The sequence below is a fragment of the Neurospora crassa genome, linkage group V (assembly GCF_000182925.2).
Source record: "Neurospora crassa OR74A linkage group V, whole genome shotgun sequence".
In the NCBI taxonomy this organism is placed as follows: Eukaryota; Fungi; Ascomycota; class Sordariomycetes; order Sordariales; family Sordariaceae; genus Neurospora; species Neurospora crassa.
This window is the reverse complement of record NC_026505.1, coordinates 5,517,336-5,533,523: the sequence shown is the minus strand read 5'-3', so window position 1 is coordinate 5,533,523 and position 16,188 is coordinate 5,517,336. Positions and strand designations below refer to the sequence as shown.

The 16,188-nt window shown below is 51.3% G+C and overlaps 4 protein-coding genes across 4 annotated transcripts; 2 read left to right on the top strand and 2 right to left on the bottom strand.

Annotated features, from left to right (window-relative positions):
- Positions 1 to 386: 386 nt before the first annotated feature.
- Positions 387 to 3,758, bottom strand: sad-2 (suppressor of ascus-dominance-2; the record flags this gene model as incomplete). The annotated part of the gene is made up of 2 exons (XM_955991.2): positions 387 to 3,309; positions 3,388 to 3,758. The coding sequence occupies 2 exons, from the start codon at positions 3,756 to 3,758 to the stop codon at positions 387 to 389; spliced, it is 3,294 nt and encodes a 1,097-aa protein (XP_961084.2).
- Positions 3,759 to 5,854: 2,096 nt separating this feature from the next.
- On the top strand, positions 5,855 to 7,984 carry NCU04293 (COPII-coated vesicle protein). The gene is made up of 3 exons (XM_955990.2): positions 5,855 to 6,551; positions 6,644 to 7,234; positions 7,331 to 7,984. Exons 1-3 carry the CDS (start codon positions 6,467 to 6,469, stop codon positions 7,792 to 7,794), a joined length of 1,140 nt encoding a protein of 379 aa, XP_961083.1. The 5' UTR covers positions 5,855 to 6,466; the 3' UTR covers positions 7,795 to 7,984.
- A 174-nt stretch (positions 7,985 to 8,158) lies between these two features.
- On the bottom strand, positions 8,159 to 10,591 carry NCU04292 (branched-chain-amino-acid aminotransferase). Its single transcript, XM_955989.2, has 2 exons — positions 9,123 to 10,591; positions 8,159 to 9,054 (listed from the first exon to the last, which is right to left on the bottom strand). Exons 1-2 carry the CDS (start codon positions 10,197 to 10,199, stop codon positions 8,887 to 8,889), a joined length of 1,245 nt encoding a protein of 414 aa, XP_961082.2. The 5' UTR covers positions 10,200 to 10,591; the 3' UTR covers positions 8,159 to 8,886.
- Positions 10,592 to 12,054: 1,463 nt separating this feature from the next.
- NCU04291 (hypothetical protein) lies at positions 12,055 to 15,456 on the top strand. The gene is made up of 2 exons (XM_955988.2): positions 12,055 to 13,262; positions 13,325 to 15,456. The coding sequence occupies exons 1-2, from the start codon at positions 12,751 to 12,753 to the stop codon at positions 15,096 to 15,098; spliced, it is 2,286 nt and encodes a 761-aa protein (XP_961081.2). The 5' UTR covers positions 12,055 to 12,750; the 3' UTR covers positions 15,099 to 15,456.
- Positions 15,457 to 16,188: the final 732 nt, after the last annotated feature.

Genomic DNA, 16,188 nt, shown 5'->3' with positions numbered 1-16,188 from the left:
CCCTGTCACCAAAAGCACCTTACAAGCATTTGGGACAGAATTTTGAAGTCTAATAATTACATTATTCTACATTGTCCGCCATATGTTTGGATTTTGACCCATGTAGGCTATTTTGTGGTTCTTCACGCATTCTAAATTCTTCCCCCTTCTACACTGCTTCATCCATGTCATGTCATACTGCCATTCTCTCATATCGCTTGCATTATGACGTTAGAGCAGGAAAATACAGAAGGAATTGAAATAAACCTAGTTCCAATATTCCATCCATGGATTGTTTGTTGCCTTCCCCTTCACCGCGTTTTCAAGATATTGTCGAGTACGGGTTTCTCATATGTCGAAGCATCGCGGTTCCCATACTTCTCAATATACCCTTGGACTGCCAAATTTCAATGTGGCTGCGTTCGAGCGTAGTGGCCCGTAAAGATACCAGAGCTGGATAGCACCTTGCCAGAAGCGAATCTTGATCCGGCCAAACCGCGGTTGATAGGTCTAGGAGCGAGAGCCGTCGGTTGGGCCTCGAAAACAGGAACCGGCGATTGGACTTGAACAACGGGAAAGTCGGTACCATTAGAGTTTTCTGGTGCTGAACTGCTAGCAAACCTAGAGCCGGCTAAACCAGGGTTGGTGGAGCTGCTTGAAGAAGCAGATTTCTCGGGTTGAGGGAGAGCTGGTATGGACGAACTCTCTGGCACCAAACTAGTCACATACCCTGAGCCAGCCAGGCTACGGTTGGAAAGAATGCTAGAGATGACCGGATACTGCGATTGAGCAGGCGGTGCGATGATGGAGCTTGGCTGCTGAATAGGCGTGTTAACAACACGCTGGGTTGAAAGAGATGTTTGATCCTGAGGAGTCGGTCCTCCAACACTTGAAGTATTGTCGGCAGGGGTGGCGGGCCGGTGATTAGACACTGAAATGGGTCCATTATTTTGCACACCAGGTGCAATGTAAGGAGTGACATGCTCAATACTCTGAGTAGAGGGCCTACCAGAGAACATTTCCGCCAACTCGGTAGGAGTAGCACTGACTGGGGCCTGTGGATCAAGTTGCGCTCGCGCTCGAAGGGTGGCACTAGTCAAGAATTGAGGACCTGTAAAAACTCCTTCAGTTTCAAGGCGATCATCAGGTCTAGCCCACAATGAGTTTCGAAGACCACGAACATTCATCTGTGTTGGTGGAGGCCTTGATGGCTTTGGAGTGGCCAAGGAGATGAGCTCGGGGTCACTGCAGATATTTGCATTTATGTGCTCTTCATGGGATAGACTCGTAGCTGTCTCATTGGGAACTACCGATGTATGCTCTCTGATCTGCGATACCTGGGTCTCTGCTTGCACATCTTGAGTCGTTGACTCGGAAGTTATGATGGGCGTAGGCTCTACGGTCTCTGAGGCCTCTGTTGCCATCACCCAGGCGTGATTGGCTCTGCTCCTGGTAAAATCAGGAGCCAGAATTGCAGCCGCTTGAAGCGGAGTGGCAGGCCTCGTGGCTGTAAGCGTAGCTTCCAAGCTCTGACACGTCGAGGGAGGCTGGTTCCTTCTAGAGAACGCGGGCATAAATCCCAGCTCACTGAGCCAGTGGGGAGGCTGCAAACGATTGTTGTAAAGGGACACAAGGAATGGGAGCTGGTACACACGGCGGCGAGTATGCGTAGTGGCTACAGGGGAGTGTGCTCTGCTAGTATCATGAGAAGTTGTTCTTGCGGTCTGAGGGGGAGGTCTGGGAGTTTTCGGGCGATCTGGCAGAGAATTGGGAGCCGATTGAATGTCGTTGGTAACATTGTCGGTATCCACAGGTTGAGAGTCGCCCCAGACCTCCTTCAGAAGCTCTTTTTTGGTTGATTCATCGAGACCGCATTCATCATCCATTGCTGATTGCGTCACAAATGTCTGGAGTCCTTCAATCATCGTAGAAGCACCGCGATTCGTCCTGTTGCTCGGCATTTCACCCAATACCTTAATCATGTTCTGCAACAGTAACCGGTATGTATCAACAAACTCCTGCTTGACAATATCAAGCCCATAGTTCTGTTCCGTGATTCCAGATTGCGCTTGCTGGACCTGAAGCTGATCGTCGACATGTTCAAGCTCATACTCAAACGGATCAAGAGTAGAAAGCAGCTCCACAGCTTCAGATTGAGCATACTGTGGCCGGACCGTCGATGGAGCGTCATCCAAAGTGTCCAAGTCAATAAGCGTACCAACCAGTATCTCCTGGTTCTCTGCACGTTGGGTTGTGGTTGAATCTGGTGCATATGGTTGTCTTGAGACCGTGTCAACATCTGTTGTGATTGCTTGTTCCGCTCGAGCTTGAGACACGGGGTTCCGAGGAGCCGGCGTGGGAGATGTCTCCACGGTAGTTGGAGCTGCTTCTTGAATGGTAGCCTCCAACATCTGCCTGGAGCTGTCATTAACCTGGTCCAGATATTTGCCAGCACGAAGACGGGTGAGTGTCCTGTGAAAATCTTCCGCGTCCATATAAGCCATGAAGTTGACTATGTGACTGCTAGTATAACCCTCTTGGCCTCTGAAAATAATTATCAGTTGTCGGGATCCAGAGTCGATAGTATGATGGTAATATTGAGAGATAGGCGATCGGCAGACTTGCTTGCCTTCGCAAGTCAGTGTAAAGAACCCCATATGTGGTTTTCCGGCCGCAGAAAGATAAACCATGGAGGGTACAAGCGTTCTGTCAGGCAGACGTGTTGGATTAGGAAAGTCAACTTCGCATTTGAAGAGAACGTTAGGCAGCTCCGGCGAAAGTGGAGAAGATTCATTCCCTGAAGGGGGAACAATATGTTCATTGCCCAAAAACAGGAGTTGCTGACTTGCTGGGCCTTGAGTGGTGGACGTAGACGGTTGTCGGATCCTCGCGGAGCTTTGGCGTAAATCAGTTGACGCGGTAGCTAGGCCAGGCTGTGTTTGAGCCTGGTTGACAGGTGGATGACGGGGTCCTTGACTGATAGTTGCGTGGCGAGTTGACTGGACCGAAGTAGCTCGACAGGTTTCTTTGATAGGCGGAGTAGAAGATGCACAAGACGCAACTGGAACCCGGGAAGACGAAAGTCCTTGACTAGAAGGGACTTGTTGAAGGGGCTTTGTGGTAGCCAATGGATGGGGTGATGTAGGAGATGGGCGGTAGTTTGGGGGGAATTGCCTGACCGGCTGAGATGCATGGTAAAGGACACCGAGAGTGGATGTTTTCATGTCTTTGCTAATGTTGATTTTTCTGCTTGGGGGTATCTCGCGTCCGCGGCCATGGTATTGTTTAGCAAGGCGGCTGTCCAGCTCGGGGTTCAATACTTTTTGAGCACTATCATGGCAAGGTCAGTCGAAAATTCAACACAAAACACAAGCATGCATGCAGTGTTCAGAATGGATCAATACGTACTGATCTCTGACGCCACGAACGAGGCGGCTAGCCAAAGCGCTGACTTCCTGCTGGCGGGTGGCATAGATTCTTCCGCCTCCAAGATCATCAAGTTCTCGCACAGCAATAGCGTCATCATCGTTGAAAACGCCCTGTCGTTGGGCCTCTGCCCAGATATCAGACACAGCGGGAGCAGGTCGAGGCATAGTAAGACCAGAGTGTCCCCGGCCATCATGACGACCATGACGAGGAGGGAGGTCAACATCCTCCAACGGAAGGTTTTCGACGCGAGCAGTGCCGAGGTCATCCATCATGGCCTTTGCCAGAATGGCTTTTCTCTTCTGCTCCTCTTCGTCGGCGGCCGATTGGCCATTCTTGTCGCGGTCCGTCATGTTGGATCCGCGACTAGAACCGCCTGGACTGGATAGCGCAATGCTAGTCATCAGTTGTTAGTGACGCAGAAAGGTGTGCGCTTCTGTTAATATACGCACCGAGTATAGTACGTGTGCTCTGGACGCGTCCAGCCTTGGAAGTGTGTAGAGTGTACGCTGTTGGGTATGCTACCGGATGGTGACTATTCGACGGCGAGCCAGCTGAGACAGAGCGAAAAAGAAATTGCTAGTTTTAGGTACTGGCTTCGTGGGAGAGAGTCATGACACCGATGGAAGGAGAGAGAAGCGTGACCTGATGATTGGCAAATTTCCGAGAAAGAAAATCTGACACAAACCTTGGGTGAAGGGAGGTAGGAAGGACGGGGAAGGTAGTGGAGTGAGCGGGTCCAGGTACGTCGTACCTTCCCCTCGAGAGTATGTTTGCTTGCGTGAGTGGGGGATGAGAAAGTACTCACGGAGCCCTTCCGCGGGTTGGAAAGGTAAGTAGAGCAAGAGGTACCTTTAGGTACGGCGGGGAAACCTTCTTGGCAGGTACTGCTTGTCGTAGGAGTTACGGAGCTGAAGGCGGGAAGATGCCGGGTTCCCAGCTGAGCGGGAGTGCTTCGATGGCTGGTGGGGAGGTAACTTCCAGATAGAGCTGCAGGAGGGATGAAGGTTGATATTTGTTCGAGGAGAGGAAGGGACCTGGTGAGCGCGCTGCATTGATAGCGGGATGTCAAAGAAAGTTGCCTCCAGCTATCTTTTTGAATCCATTCAGGAGACGAGAAAGGCCAGAACCTCCCGTCAAAAGAATGTCAGGATTCAGTCAACGAGATGTTGGGCAGGTGCAATAAAGATGTTTGTGGATATGACAATGGGCCTGAGGAGTTTCCTGGGCATTATCCCATTGGGTTCTATGGCATCGATGGCAATGAGCAGTACCGTATCTGCCAACGATAAACTCTCCATCATTCAGTAGCAACGATTTAAGAAAGTGGTTGACCGCGCGGCGGTCTGCCCGTCCGTTTTTGATTATTGTTTGTTATCGCGAACAATAATGGATGAAATTACCTGAAATGGTGCTTCTCCAAGCGAATAGAGGGAACTGAAAAATTAACAGGTCAAAATGTATGGCATCTTACATAGGATACATCAAGTGTAACACAATACGAAGCTCTCCATCTGACTACTATCCTTTTTGTTCTAACGTGACGACTTTTACAGGTTGCGGATACAGTCCAGGACTTGTTTCTTTGTTGGATTGATACATGTCCTCAAAGACAGCCGTTCCAACAACCTTAAACATGCCTAACATATTTTCGATATGTAAACATTCATCAGAATCATCACGGGTATCCAAGATAGCACACTGAAAGTACGGCTAGGTCATCTTCATCAAAATGGGGGGCTAACTGGATAGGTACAGAAGCGCTTGGATATGTTAACCAAGAGATTTAAACCAATTAGATTTCCATGGGAGTGTTGTACAAACACACCACGCCTACACCTCGTATCCATAAAGTCCGGACTCCCTTGAACAACATGGACACAAAGCCAATACATCAGAGACCAAGCCTTGAACGGCCAACAATGCTATGAGGTACACGAGAAGGACGGACAGTTACGGAGTCATAACATTCAAAAAGGGAGACGGGTTTGAAAACGGATTACTGCCGTGATAGGAGTCGTTGAGAGCACGTAAAGATACATAGAGATCGTAACCAGCACCGTGATATATGCTCGGAAATTCAAAGAAAGACAACTGGACAAAACAAAGGGTCTAGAGAATTGGACCTGTAATCAGGCACGTAGGAACCCTCAGAAAATATCCTGAATTCTCGTCAAATGCCGGCGAAGAAGTTGTTACTAACACCAGACGAAATGTCATGTAACGGTAACGGAGTGATGTTGTTGACGACGATTCAGGGGTAAAGCAAGGCAGGCCTGTCAGGGTCAGGGTTAAGTATGGCAAACGGGTTCCCGCCAGCCATGCGCATGCTCGAGCTAATTCCAGCGTAGTTCCCGTAACAGGCCCCTGTCAGGCACACAGGGATCTACGGCCAAACGCCAAGCCACGGCGGATCGTTTCGCGGGGACCAACGTCCACTTGTCCTCATCGATGAATGTCCTCCGAATGGCACCTCATCCATGCAAGGGAACGAACGCCCGGTGTCTTTCAGCCGCCAGGATCACCACCCTTTTTCCATAGAACTTGCTTCTGCTTTCTTCAGTGTTTGGTGTACTAGTACATAGCTTGAATCTTCATCCTCTTTCTTTCCACAGCAGGGACTGAGTGGATTTGTTTAGTCCAACGAACCGAGCCAATCCTCGCGAACCGGATGACGAATTAGCTGAGTGGGCGCATTCGCAATTTCCCCCAAAGGACAAGAGCTACCTGCAGCAGTAGCCGGCTGTGTCCTTCCGGAACTACACCATCGGGTCTCGACGACAAAGTGCTTTTCGAAAAAAACACCAATGCGGTAGCTCAGGATCAGAAATCCGCTGTAGATTGGAATCGAAAAGAAATTCAAAACGGAAAACAGTGGTCACTGTCACCACCAACCGACAGCTTGGGTTGCCGCCGCCGCCCTGACAAGTGGCAGAGGAAGAAGGGGGACCAACAACACCGGCACGGATTGCAGTGCTGAATCGCATCCAACATACGAAACCAGACATATTTACCTTTTCGCAACTCCGGTTACGATACACAAACACATACACGCATAAAGATGAACGGCTACGACGAGAAGCGTCAACTAGACGAAGACGCCTTTGGCGCCAAGGGGAGCATAGTCAGCGCCTTTGACGCTTTCCGTACGTCCCTCCCTCCCCTCCCTCCCACATCCAATGCGCTTTCATACATCTTCAAATAAACTAACATGAAAGTCCTACCTACTACTACACAGCCAAATCCAAACCCCAATACGTAACCCGCACCACCGCCGGCGGCAAATGGACCGTCTTCGTCGGCCTCATCTCCTTCATCCTCTTCTGGTCCGAAGCCTCCCGCTGGTGGCGCGGCTCGGAATCGCACACCTTTGCCGTCGAAAAGGGCGTCTCCCACGCCCTCGACATCAACCTCGACATTGTCGTCAAAATGAAGTGCCAAGACATCCACATCAACGTGCAAGACGCGGCCGGCGACCGCATCCTGGCTGCCTCCCGGCTGCATCGCGACCCGACGGTGTGGCAGCACTGGGTCGACAACAAGGGGATTCACAAGCTGGGACGGGACGCCCAGGGCAAGGTGGTTACGGGCGAGGGGTACATGCAGGGGCAGGGGCATGACGAAGGGTTTGGGGAGGAGCACGTGCATGATATTGTTTCTTTGGGCAGGCGGAAGGCCAAGTGGGCGAGGACGCCGCGGTTGTGGGGGGCGACGCCGGACAGCTGTAGGGTGTTTGGCAGTCTGGAGTTGAACAAGGTCCAGGGCGACTTTCATATTACGGCCAAAGGACATGGATATATGGAGTTTGGCCAGCATTTGGATCATTCTGGTTTGTTTTCTTTTCTCTTTCTCTTACCTTTGCCGAAACTTCAACCATCCAACTCTATTTTCCACAACAACAGCTACTAACAACAACAAAAAACAGCATTCAACTTCTCCCACATCATCTCCGAGCTCTCCTTCGGCCCCTTTCTCCCCTCCCTCGTCAACCCGCTCGACCAAACCGTCAACATCGCCTCGGCCAACTTCCACAAGTTCCAGTATTTTATTTCTGTCGTCCCCACCGTCTACTCGTCGTCAGGCAAATCCATCGTCACGAACCAGTACGCCGTCACGGAGCAGTCGCAGGAAGTCACGGAGCGCATCATCCCGGGCATCTTTGTCAAGTACGACATTGAGCCGATTCTGCTGCACATCGACGAGGAACGGGATTCTTTCCTGGTTTTTATCATCAAGGTCGTCAATGTCATTAGTGGTGCGCTGGTGGCGGGTCATTGGGGGTACAGGATTAGTGATTGGTGTCAGGAGGTGTGGGGGAAGAGGAGGAGGAGGGCCGGAGGGCCGAGTGAGGGTATGTTGGGTGGGAAGGGACATGAGCGTGATGATTAGTTGTAGGTGGGAGAAAAACCAAAATGTGGTGGTTGTGGAGGACAGGTAGAGTGTGAAAGAGAGAAAGATAGACGGATGTAGAAGAAATTGGGTGAGACGTCGAGATTGAGTTGGAAAGATCTACAGAATTTTCAGGTTTTCACAGCGTTGGTAGCGTCTATATTTACACGTTCCGTTATTTCGTCTTATGTCCATGTCTGTGTAACCTGGAAGCGATGCTGTGATTGCCGCTGTTAGTAGTACTGCTAAGGTTTGGTAAGGTTTGACTGAGCCTTAAAACGACCTCATGTCTATTTAACCGGTGGTAGACAGGTAGATAAGGAAGTAGTAGATTAACTGCCTGTCCTACCTTCCCAGCCGTGTTGCATATCAAAGGTCCTTGCACCACACATATTTCATAAACGGAACAGAGTTAATCTTTGTTAACTTTATTCGCTCTTCCGGGTATACAGACGCTTCTATAAAAAAAGACGAAGAAATCTCTCTACTCTTATCATCCCCTCCAGGGAATATGTCGAAAACCCAAAACGCCCAAATGTGCCGCTCTTTTTCTTCCCTGCATGCTTTTGATGTTTTTAATTTTGCTTTCGCTTCTTTGGAAAGCACTTGAAATGCAAAATTTATCCTCTTTGGCGTATGGCTCCATGCACTCGCATATGCGAATGCTATGCATACCGGGTACCATCATCCGTACGTTTTGTTTTTTGTTGTTGTTCAGTTCTCTACACCTCCACTCTAGATAGGCGGTCGTCCTTCTTTGTAGTGGTCGATGAAAGGCAAAAGGAGCGAGCGAGGTTTACTCGCGCTTTGCCTCCTCATTCTGCTCTCTCTTCCTCTTTTGGCCAGCGACAGCCTCATCCCTGTTTATATCAAGTGTCGTGTGAATAATCCTTGTCCTTTTCCCAACTCTTTTGCAAAGCAAACGCTTGGTTTCCAAAAACAATCAAATGACAAGAGACATTGCACAGCGACAAAAAAAAGAGAATCCAGAAATCCAGTAAGGGGGGGCCGGAGTTGGAAGATCCCTCGCTCGCTAGAGTCGATGGTCCAAAGGGGGGGTATCAGATCGCTATGTGGGTGTATTGGGCAGGCTTACTCCTCGTTGATGACGACACCCCACTCGTGCTGCTCGTTGCCGTACATGATGTCCTTCATCCAGGACTTGATCTTGGTGGTATAGACGCCGGAGTCGTTCTCGCCGAGAGGGATGTGGACGTCGGTGCCACGGTGGTGGATCTGGGAGACAGGGGCGATGAAGAACTGTAAACGGCAAAGTTAGTACGTGCTTGGGCGGAAAGATGAGCTATGGGGGGGAAACAGTAACATACGGCAGTACCGGCGGCGAAAGCCTCAACAATGCGGCCCTCCTTGTCAGCCTCGATGACCTCATCGATGGTGTAGCGGCGCTCGACAACCTCGACCTCGCCAGCAAGGCGGGCCTTGGCGAGCTCGAGGACGGAACGGCGGGTGACACCGTCAAGGATGAGCTTATCGTCAAGAGGAGCAGTCAGGAGCTGGAGCTTGCCACCCTCGGACTCCTTGGCGCGCCAGACGATGAAGAAGTTGGAAGCACCAGCCTCAGTGCAGTAAGCCTCCTTGCCGTAGAGCCAGAGGATCTGGTGGAAGCCGCGGGCCCTGGCCTCGTTGGTAGCGAGGAGGGAAGGACCGTAGTTAGCACCGACCTTGGCGTAGCCGAAACCGCCAACCCAAGCGCGGATCATATCCTCGGGGTTGGTGTGAAGGCGCATGCCACCGGCGGGGCTGTCCATGCGAGGCATGAAGGAAACAGTGATGAAGAGAAGGGCCTGCTTGGGGGCCTGGACGCCGAGCTGGGGCTGAGTGCCGATGACAGCGGGGCGGATGTAGAGGAAGGAGCCGGGGCGGTCCTTGGGGAGCCACTTGGCGCCATCGACGGCAACGAGCTTGGCGATGAGCTTCTCAACCTCGACAGGGTCGAAGCCGGGGAGGGCGATACGGAGGGTGGACATGAGCAGGCGCTTGGCGTTCAGGTTGGGGCGGAAGAGGCGGAGCTTGCCATCGAAGCCGCGGAAGACCTTGAGACCCTCGAAGCACTCGGTGGCGTAGTGAAGGACGGAGGCCGTGGGCATCAGGGAGATGGGGCCGTAGGGCTTGAGCTCGGGGACACCCCAGCCAGACTCGACGTTATAGGAGACAGTGACCATGTGGTCGGTGCAGATGGTCTCGGAGGCAGCATTCGCAGTCGCTTCGTCGGGGACCTGGCGAGCATTGGGGTCGGCGAGGGTGACGACGAGCTTGGAGGCATCGAGCTCCTGGATCTTGGGGACATCGGAGGTGCCGTTGATGAGGGCGTTGGCCTCGTCGATGGTGTGCTCGAGGGCAACGGCAGAAAGGTCCTCCTTGGGGGGTTCGGAATGGGACACCATTTTGAATTATTGGGAGCGTAGTGGTACCGGGTGTTGGGATGGTATGAAGAGAAGTTATAGAGAGAGGAGAAGTAGTATCAAGATGGGGGGGGGGGGAAAGAAAGTTTTATCATGAGACGGCAACGCCACGGGAGAGAAAAGACGGATGGAGACGGAGGGTTGGGGGACCCGAGGCCCAGAGAGGTACGGGACCGATAACAAAGACCGGGATCACTCGTGGACCGGAGTCATTCTTTTTCTTCAGTTTCCCAAGTCCTGACACTGGTTATGTCTGACCCATTGACCAATGGATTTTCATTAACAAGAGGTCAGGTGGGGATTTTTGGAGATGTGGGTAAGAAGAAAAGTAGTCCAAGATTCTCGAAGGGACGGCGCATAGGTAGGCTGTGCCTATCCGCGGCCTTGGACAAGCGATATGCCGCAGGTATGCGCCGCTTACATCGATGTCTCAGTCTTCAACAACCTCCTCGTTTGGGATCGATGTAACTCCCACGTTATTTGTCCACATTGTTCAACCCGAGTAAAAGGAACCTGGAGCACCGGAGGGGTCAGATCGTCAATGCCGCCCCATTGCCACGTTTGTGGTGCAGATTCCAAGCACCGAAGACGGAGGCCATTGTAATTGACCAGACATTCATTGTAGATTGAAGATGGATGTTGAGTCATGAAGGTCGTATCAACACAACTTTTGTTTGCCGCGGGGGGAGAAAAATGTCGGTTGGAACGGACCCTTGCCGCCGAGGTCGCAGCCCCTGGCATAATTTGGCCCACTTCGGCACGCCCTTCAGTTTACCCCGAAACTCCAACAAAAGAGTCATCATCATCACCGTCAATGGCTCATGGCGTCACGACAGAGGGGTTGTTACAGGTACGTAAGATCAACAGACCTTTGATAACACACAGGTTGTCATTGATCTTTCCGACGTATGTAGTGTAAGATGCGGTGAAATGCAACGAATTGGCAGCTTGGAATTCCCATCACTCAAAAGTACGGAATTTGACCTCTTGACGTCAATTGGGCCGAGAGTAGCCGTAGGTATGCGGTATTCTGAGGACCTTGCGAGGTTCAGATAAGATAAGAAATGTTACTACATAGTACACTAGACTAATAGTGTAAGAGGGAAGATTCCCGTTGTCTGGAGCGAGAGTCCGCCGATTGGTTCATTGCCTCGAAATTTTGCAGTGATGGATTTGGGACCGGCGGTCGGGCTCGGCGGCAGCAGCCAAACATTCACGTTGAGAGCACCGGGGCTGAACGCGGCAGGGTCCATCGGCCGAGTCCATCAGCGAAGAAGCCCGCTTATCCCGTCCTGACATCCTCAGTCCAGGTCCCTTCGGCCTGTGAGCGGATCCGAACCAAAAAGGTCACTACACCCGGTCGGCTAACCTCCGTCACTCCGTCACTCCGTTTCTCCGTCCACTATCACTGCCGCTGCCTCCCTAGTCACTTGCCTTGCTTGTGGTTCAGTTGTGCGGCAGAAGCGGCCGACATTATGTACCTACTGAGTTTGGGCACAACTGATCACGGCTTAGAACCACATGTTTCATCCATCTCACCGAAACACAGAAAGTCGGGTTTCATGTTTTTCTTCGACCGCACACTATCACCTCTAGTTCCTGTTTGCTCACGGCCTCCACGAGAATGCGTTCAACACGTGTACCAAATCGCTGCGCTCCGCTCACTCCGCCTTCGGTTGCTTAGCTGCTGCTGGCCGCGCCAATGAGTGCCTCGACTTGCTGTTGCTCGCACCACCAATGACACAATCTCTACAGCTCCTGGCTCCATTTTGTACCACCAGAAACAAGTGTTGGATTTGTCTGGATTTGCTTGGATCTGCTTGCTGCTGCTTACTAGTGCTAGCTTGGCCGCATGAACTGCTGCCAACTGGCGCCCTTACCCATCACTCGGAAACAGAGAAACAGAAAGATCCATCGGGTACGCGCTCATTGCCTATCCATTGGTTGCCATCAGGAGACAACAGAGAGGAATGGCGTTCTGGATGTGTGTTTGTTGGCACAAAAAAGGCTGGGATGCCCATGATAGTCGAGGCCAATTCAGGGGCACACCAACCTCAAGTATTTTTACAGACTTTGTTGACTTTGCTTTTTTTCTTAGCAATCCGCTCTCCGGGCGCCTCACCCGGTATCCAGTACGTTCCGAGAGTCGACGACTACCTATGTCATCTATCTCATCCAGTGATGCCAAATGGCATACAGCCAGCACAAAAAGCGCGGCTGCACGCCGTGATTGGCTTCCCCGCGTACCATACAGTGCCATCCCAATGGCTCATCGCGATGTGAAGTCGTCCTAGTTTTGACCTAAACATGCCCGAGCCACTTTTTCAAAACCACTCAGGCCCTCTCCTTCTCGCAGGATTCTTTAGTCCATTCAGGGACCGCTCGGGTGATTGGATTTGCTGTCACCTTACGATATATACTTGCTGGCACAAAGCGCTTTAGCCGGCACCCCTCCTTTTTTGTATCCTACCCTAAACCAACGGATTCCTTATCGGTCACACACAAAAAGACAGAAAAGGAACCATCAGTCACCATGTCCAAAGAGCCAAGAGAGTCAAGCAGGCATCGTCAGCCGCATACTAGAAGGGACTCGTTAACTTCCGTTCTCTCGTGGGCAGGGTTACAGCCAAGATCCAGCCCTACCAAGACACCCTCCACCTCATCTTCCGAGCCAGCACCCACCTCACCATCCCACCATGGCCTGTCAAGAGGCCGCAGGCACAGCTCCAGTGCCGATGATAAAAAGAAGGCACGTAGACGCTCAATGGCTTTACGGAGATTCTCCATATCAGTCCCCGGTGCTGCCGCTGTCGACGAAGACAGTCTCACCAAGGCCAAGCTTAAAAAGGCCCCTTCCTGGACGCTGGACAATAAGGCATCGGAATCTTCTTCCAGGACGCCCACCAAGGCCGCATCAACAGACGCCGTCAACAAGACAACAACATCCGCACCAACCACCTCGGACCAAAACACACCAGAAGTCAAAGAAGAAGCCTCTAACGGGGACCATTCCGAAGAAAAAGCTAGCAAGGAGAAGCTTCCAGGGTAAGCGCCCTATCGTTACATGTTATAAATGAGTAAAAGAATGATCATTGACACAGCCATAGCCAACAACAACCGTTGCCTCCCCCACCAAAGCCCAAGTCAATTCTCCGAGTCGCCAGTCCAGATGGGCGGAAACCACCACCACGCAAGATCCCTTGCTTTTCGACCACGCTTCCAGAGTATGACCCCAGGAAGCCCACAGCAGACCATGCCTGTCTCGTGCCTCTACCGGACTCCAGCATGACTTCCATTACCGGCTCGGTATCCTCTTCAGGATCATCCATCTGCAGGCCTGAGAGACACGGAACCGCCACCGTCCGATTTGCCACGGCAACGGTACACAGAGTTGAAGTAGGACCTGGACGTCGGTTCCTACCGGTGAAGCGCAAGAGCAAGAGCACAGTCACCTACATCTCCCGCTTTGACGACGAAAACTCTCTGAAGAAGAACCTCACCAGCCCGACGAAGCAGCGAAGGCATCGAGCGAACCAAGCAGCAATGGGGCGGTACTGGCAGAGAACGGAAGAAGAGGAAGCTCTAGAACGAGAAGAGGCGCGCAAGAGAGCAGAACAAGAAGCCGAACAGTACCGAGCCGAGCCCTCCAGTCACCCTGATCCGGATTTTATCAGCAAAAGCGGCACAACCCCACCCAGCCCGGAACTAGCGGCGATGGACGATAAGCTCGAGGAGATATATGTGGATGACGAGAAGCCGGAATCTGACAGCCCAAGGAAAGCGAGAAGAGATGCCTCTCCGGCTTCATACAGGTCTTCAAGCCTCCATCTGGTGTTGCCTGCGCCTGAGCCTGACACAGGCTTCCCGTGTGACGATCTGACCCTGGAAGAGGAGCTGGAAGCACAGCAAGACAATTACAAGACAGAGCTGGCACACATCGGTTTCAAGACTGAAGCAGCAGAAACCCGAGACTGGCCTTTGGCTGAACTTGAATCTGAACCAGGTCACCAAGAAGTCCAGACATTGCTCGAGATCAAGACACCAAGGGGAATCGTCTTGTCACCTATCGCGGAAGAATTTGCCATTGACGACGAAGAGGAAGACAGCGAGAGCGGATGTGAAAGCGATCACAAGCCCATGGAAACCACCGAGATCAACACAAACTACCAGGAACCTGAGGAACACATACCGACAATGCCCCCAACACCTCCAAGACAGTCAACCGCCTTACTACTTTCAGTAGAACCCGAACCAACCACCGCCCACGAAGACTTCACGGATGACACGGACGATACCTCATCTCCAAGCTTACTCACCCCAGAGTCCCAAGACCACCAAAGCCAAGAAAAATGGTCCAGCCCCCGCCTCCGTTCCGCCATCTCTTCCAAGCGCCACAACACCCATACCTCTGCCCACCACCTTCACGGAAAGCATCATTCTCCCCCTTCGCCCCCCGCCTCTCCACCCTTAGCAGCCACTAAACCCGCAACACCTCCCAAGAAACAACACCACCACCCCTCACCCAAACTGCCGGCATTCACCATCCCTATTTTCATCCCGAAAATCACCATTGGCGAGAAGGATGATAATCATAAACGGTCTTCTTCGTCATCGTGGGTACATAGAAGATCGTCGTCTTCGTCCACTTCGTCGACGTCGTCAGCAGCGTCTGAAAAAGATAAGAGGAGTGGGTCTCCAACAGGAAGAAAGGGCAATAATAGTAGCGATAGGGACTCGAGTCCTGGGAGAAGTGGGAATCGGTTGCACTTATCGGGGAGGAGGAGGAAAAGCAGTGGGAGTGGGAGTGGAAGTGGGAGTGGAAGTGGGAGTCATCATGGGCATCAGGGGGTGCATACCTCTAAGCAGTCTATTGCTGTCTAACTACACACGACCAACCACTCCTGGGCTATACTCAAAAGAGGATAGATATCAGCAATAACCTTGAACGTTGGTTCGGTTCACACAAAACAGAAAGATGGACATCTAGGTCGCTCACATATCTGTCATGTCTTTTCAAATTCTTTTTCTTTTCCTTAAATTGTCAAAAACGAAAGAATGTAATGAGTAATGGTTTTAACTGTTGAGCATCGAACTGGCATCATGTCATGGCATGGAATAGGTAGTATCCATCCATACATAACATAGCATAGATAGAAGGCAGCATTAAGGGACAAAACCAAGAATGGTAATTGAATCCCACAACGCAAATACCGAGCGGACACAACATGGAATTTTCAGAGAGCATTTCGAATCAAAAACACAAAACCGCCAGTACTGTGATTCTGAGCAATAGGAGATAAGATAGAGAGAGAGAACAACAACAACAACAACAACAACAACAACAACAACAACAACAACCGGAGTGTTTCATATCTACAGTCCAGTCCACTCCACTCCACTCCATTCCACTCCAGTCCACTCTAGAACAGCAGGTAAATAGCCGTAAAAGGAAAGTAAACACCTCAACGAATATAGGACAAGTCCAAATACGCGGTGGCTCGCTTTTGTAGCTAGCTAGCTAGCTAGCTACCTAATGTACCAAGGTGCCAGAAAGAAAGAAACAAAAGGAGGCCGTTACGAAATAACTGTGATAGGGATTTCAACAACTACGTAGTAGGTAGGTAGGTCGGTTATCTACCTAGGTATTTAGCCCAGCGTACCTAGGTATTTAACTTGTCTATTTATCATATCTAGGACACCACTCTTGTGTGATAGGTAGGGAGGGGTAGGTGGTAGGTGGTACCTCAGGTGACTGTTTGATCTAGGTACCTAGGTAGGGACCTACGAGCTTGACGATGCCACTGCATAGACTGGAAAGTTTCAAACTAGGTACCTAACCATTGAGCAGGTACGTTACACTACAAGCAACGTGATTTTCATGACGCGCCTTTTTCTTCATCACTGACTGATGATACCTGAAACTACCTAGTTGAATACACCAGATCGAGCCTTGCAACGCAATACTATAAAG

Coding starts and splice junctions, on each gene's coding strand:
- NCU04291 (XM_955988.2), top strand. CDS start 12,751: ATGTCCAAAGAGCCAAGAGAGTCAAGCAGGCATCGTCAGCCGCATACT. Junction 13,263..13,324: donor AGCAAGGAGAAGCTTCCAGG/GTAAGCGCCCTA, acceptor ACACAGCCATAG/CCAACAACAACCGTTGCCTC.
- NCU04293 (XM_955990.2), top strand. CDS start 6,467: ATGAACGGCTACGACGAGAAGCGTCAACTAGACGAAGACGCCTTTGGC. Junction 6,552..6,643: donor CAGCGCCTTTGACGCTTTCC/GTACGTCCCTCC, acceptor ACTACTACACAG/CCAAATCCAAACCCCAATAC. Junction 7,235..7,330: donor CCAGCATTTGGATCATTCTG/GTTTGTTTTCTT, acceptor AACAAAAAACAG/CATTCAACTTCTCCCACATC.
- NCU04292 (XM_955989.2), bottom strand. CDS start 10,199: ATGGTGTCCCATTCCGAACCCCCCAAGGAGGACCTTTCTGCCGTTGCC. Junction 9,055..9,122: donor CTTTCGCCGCCGGTACTGCC/GTATGTTACTGT, acceptor TGCCGTTTACAG/TTCTTCATCGCCCCTGTCTC.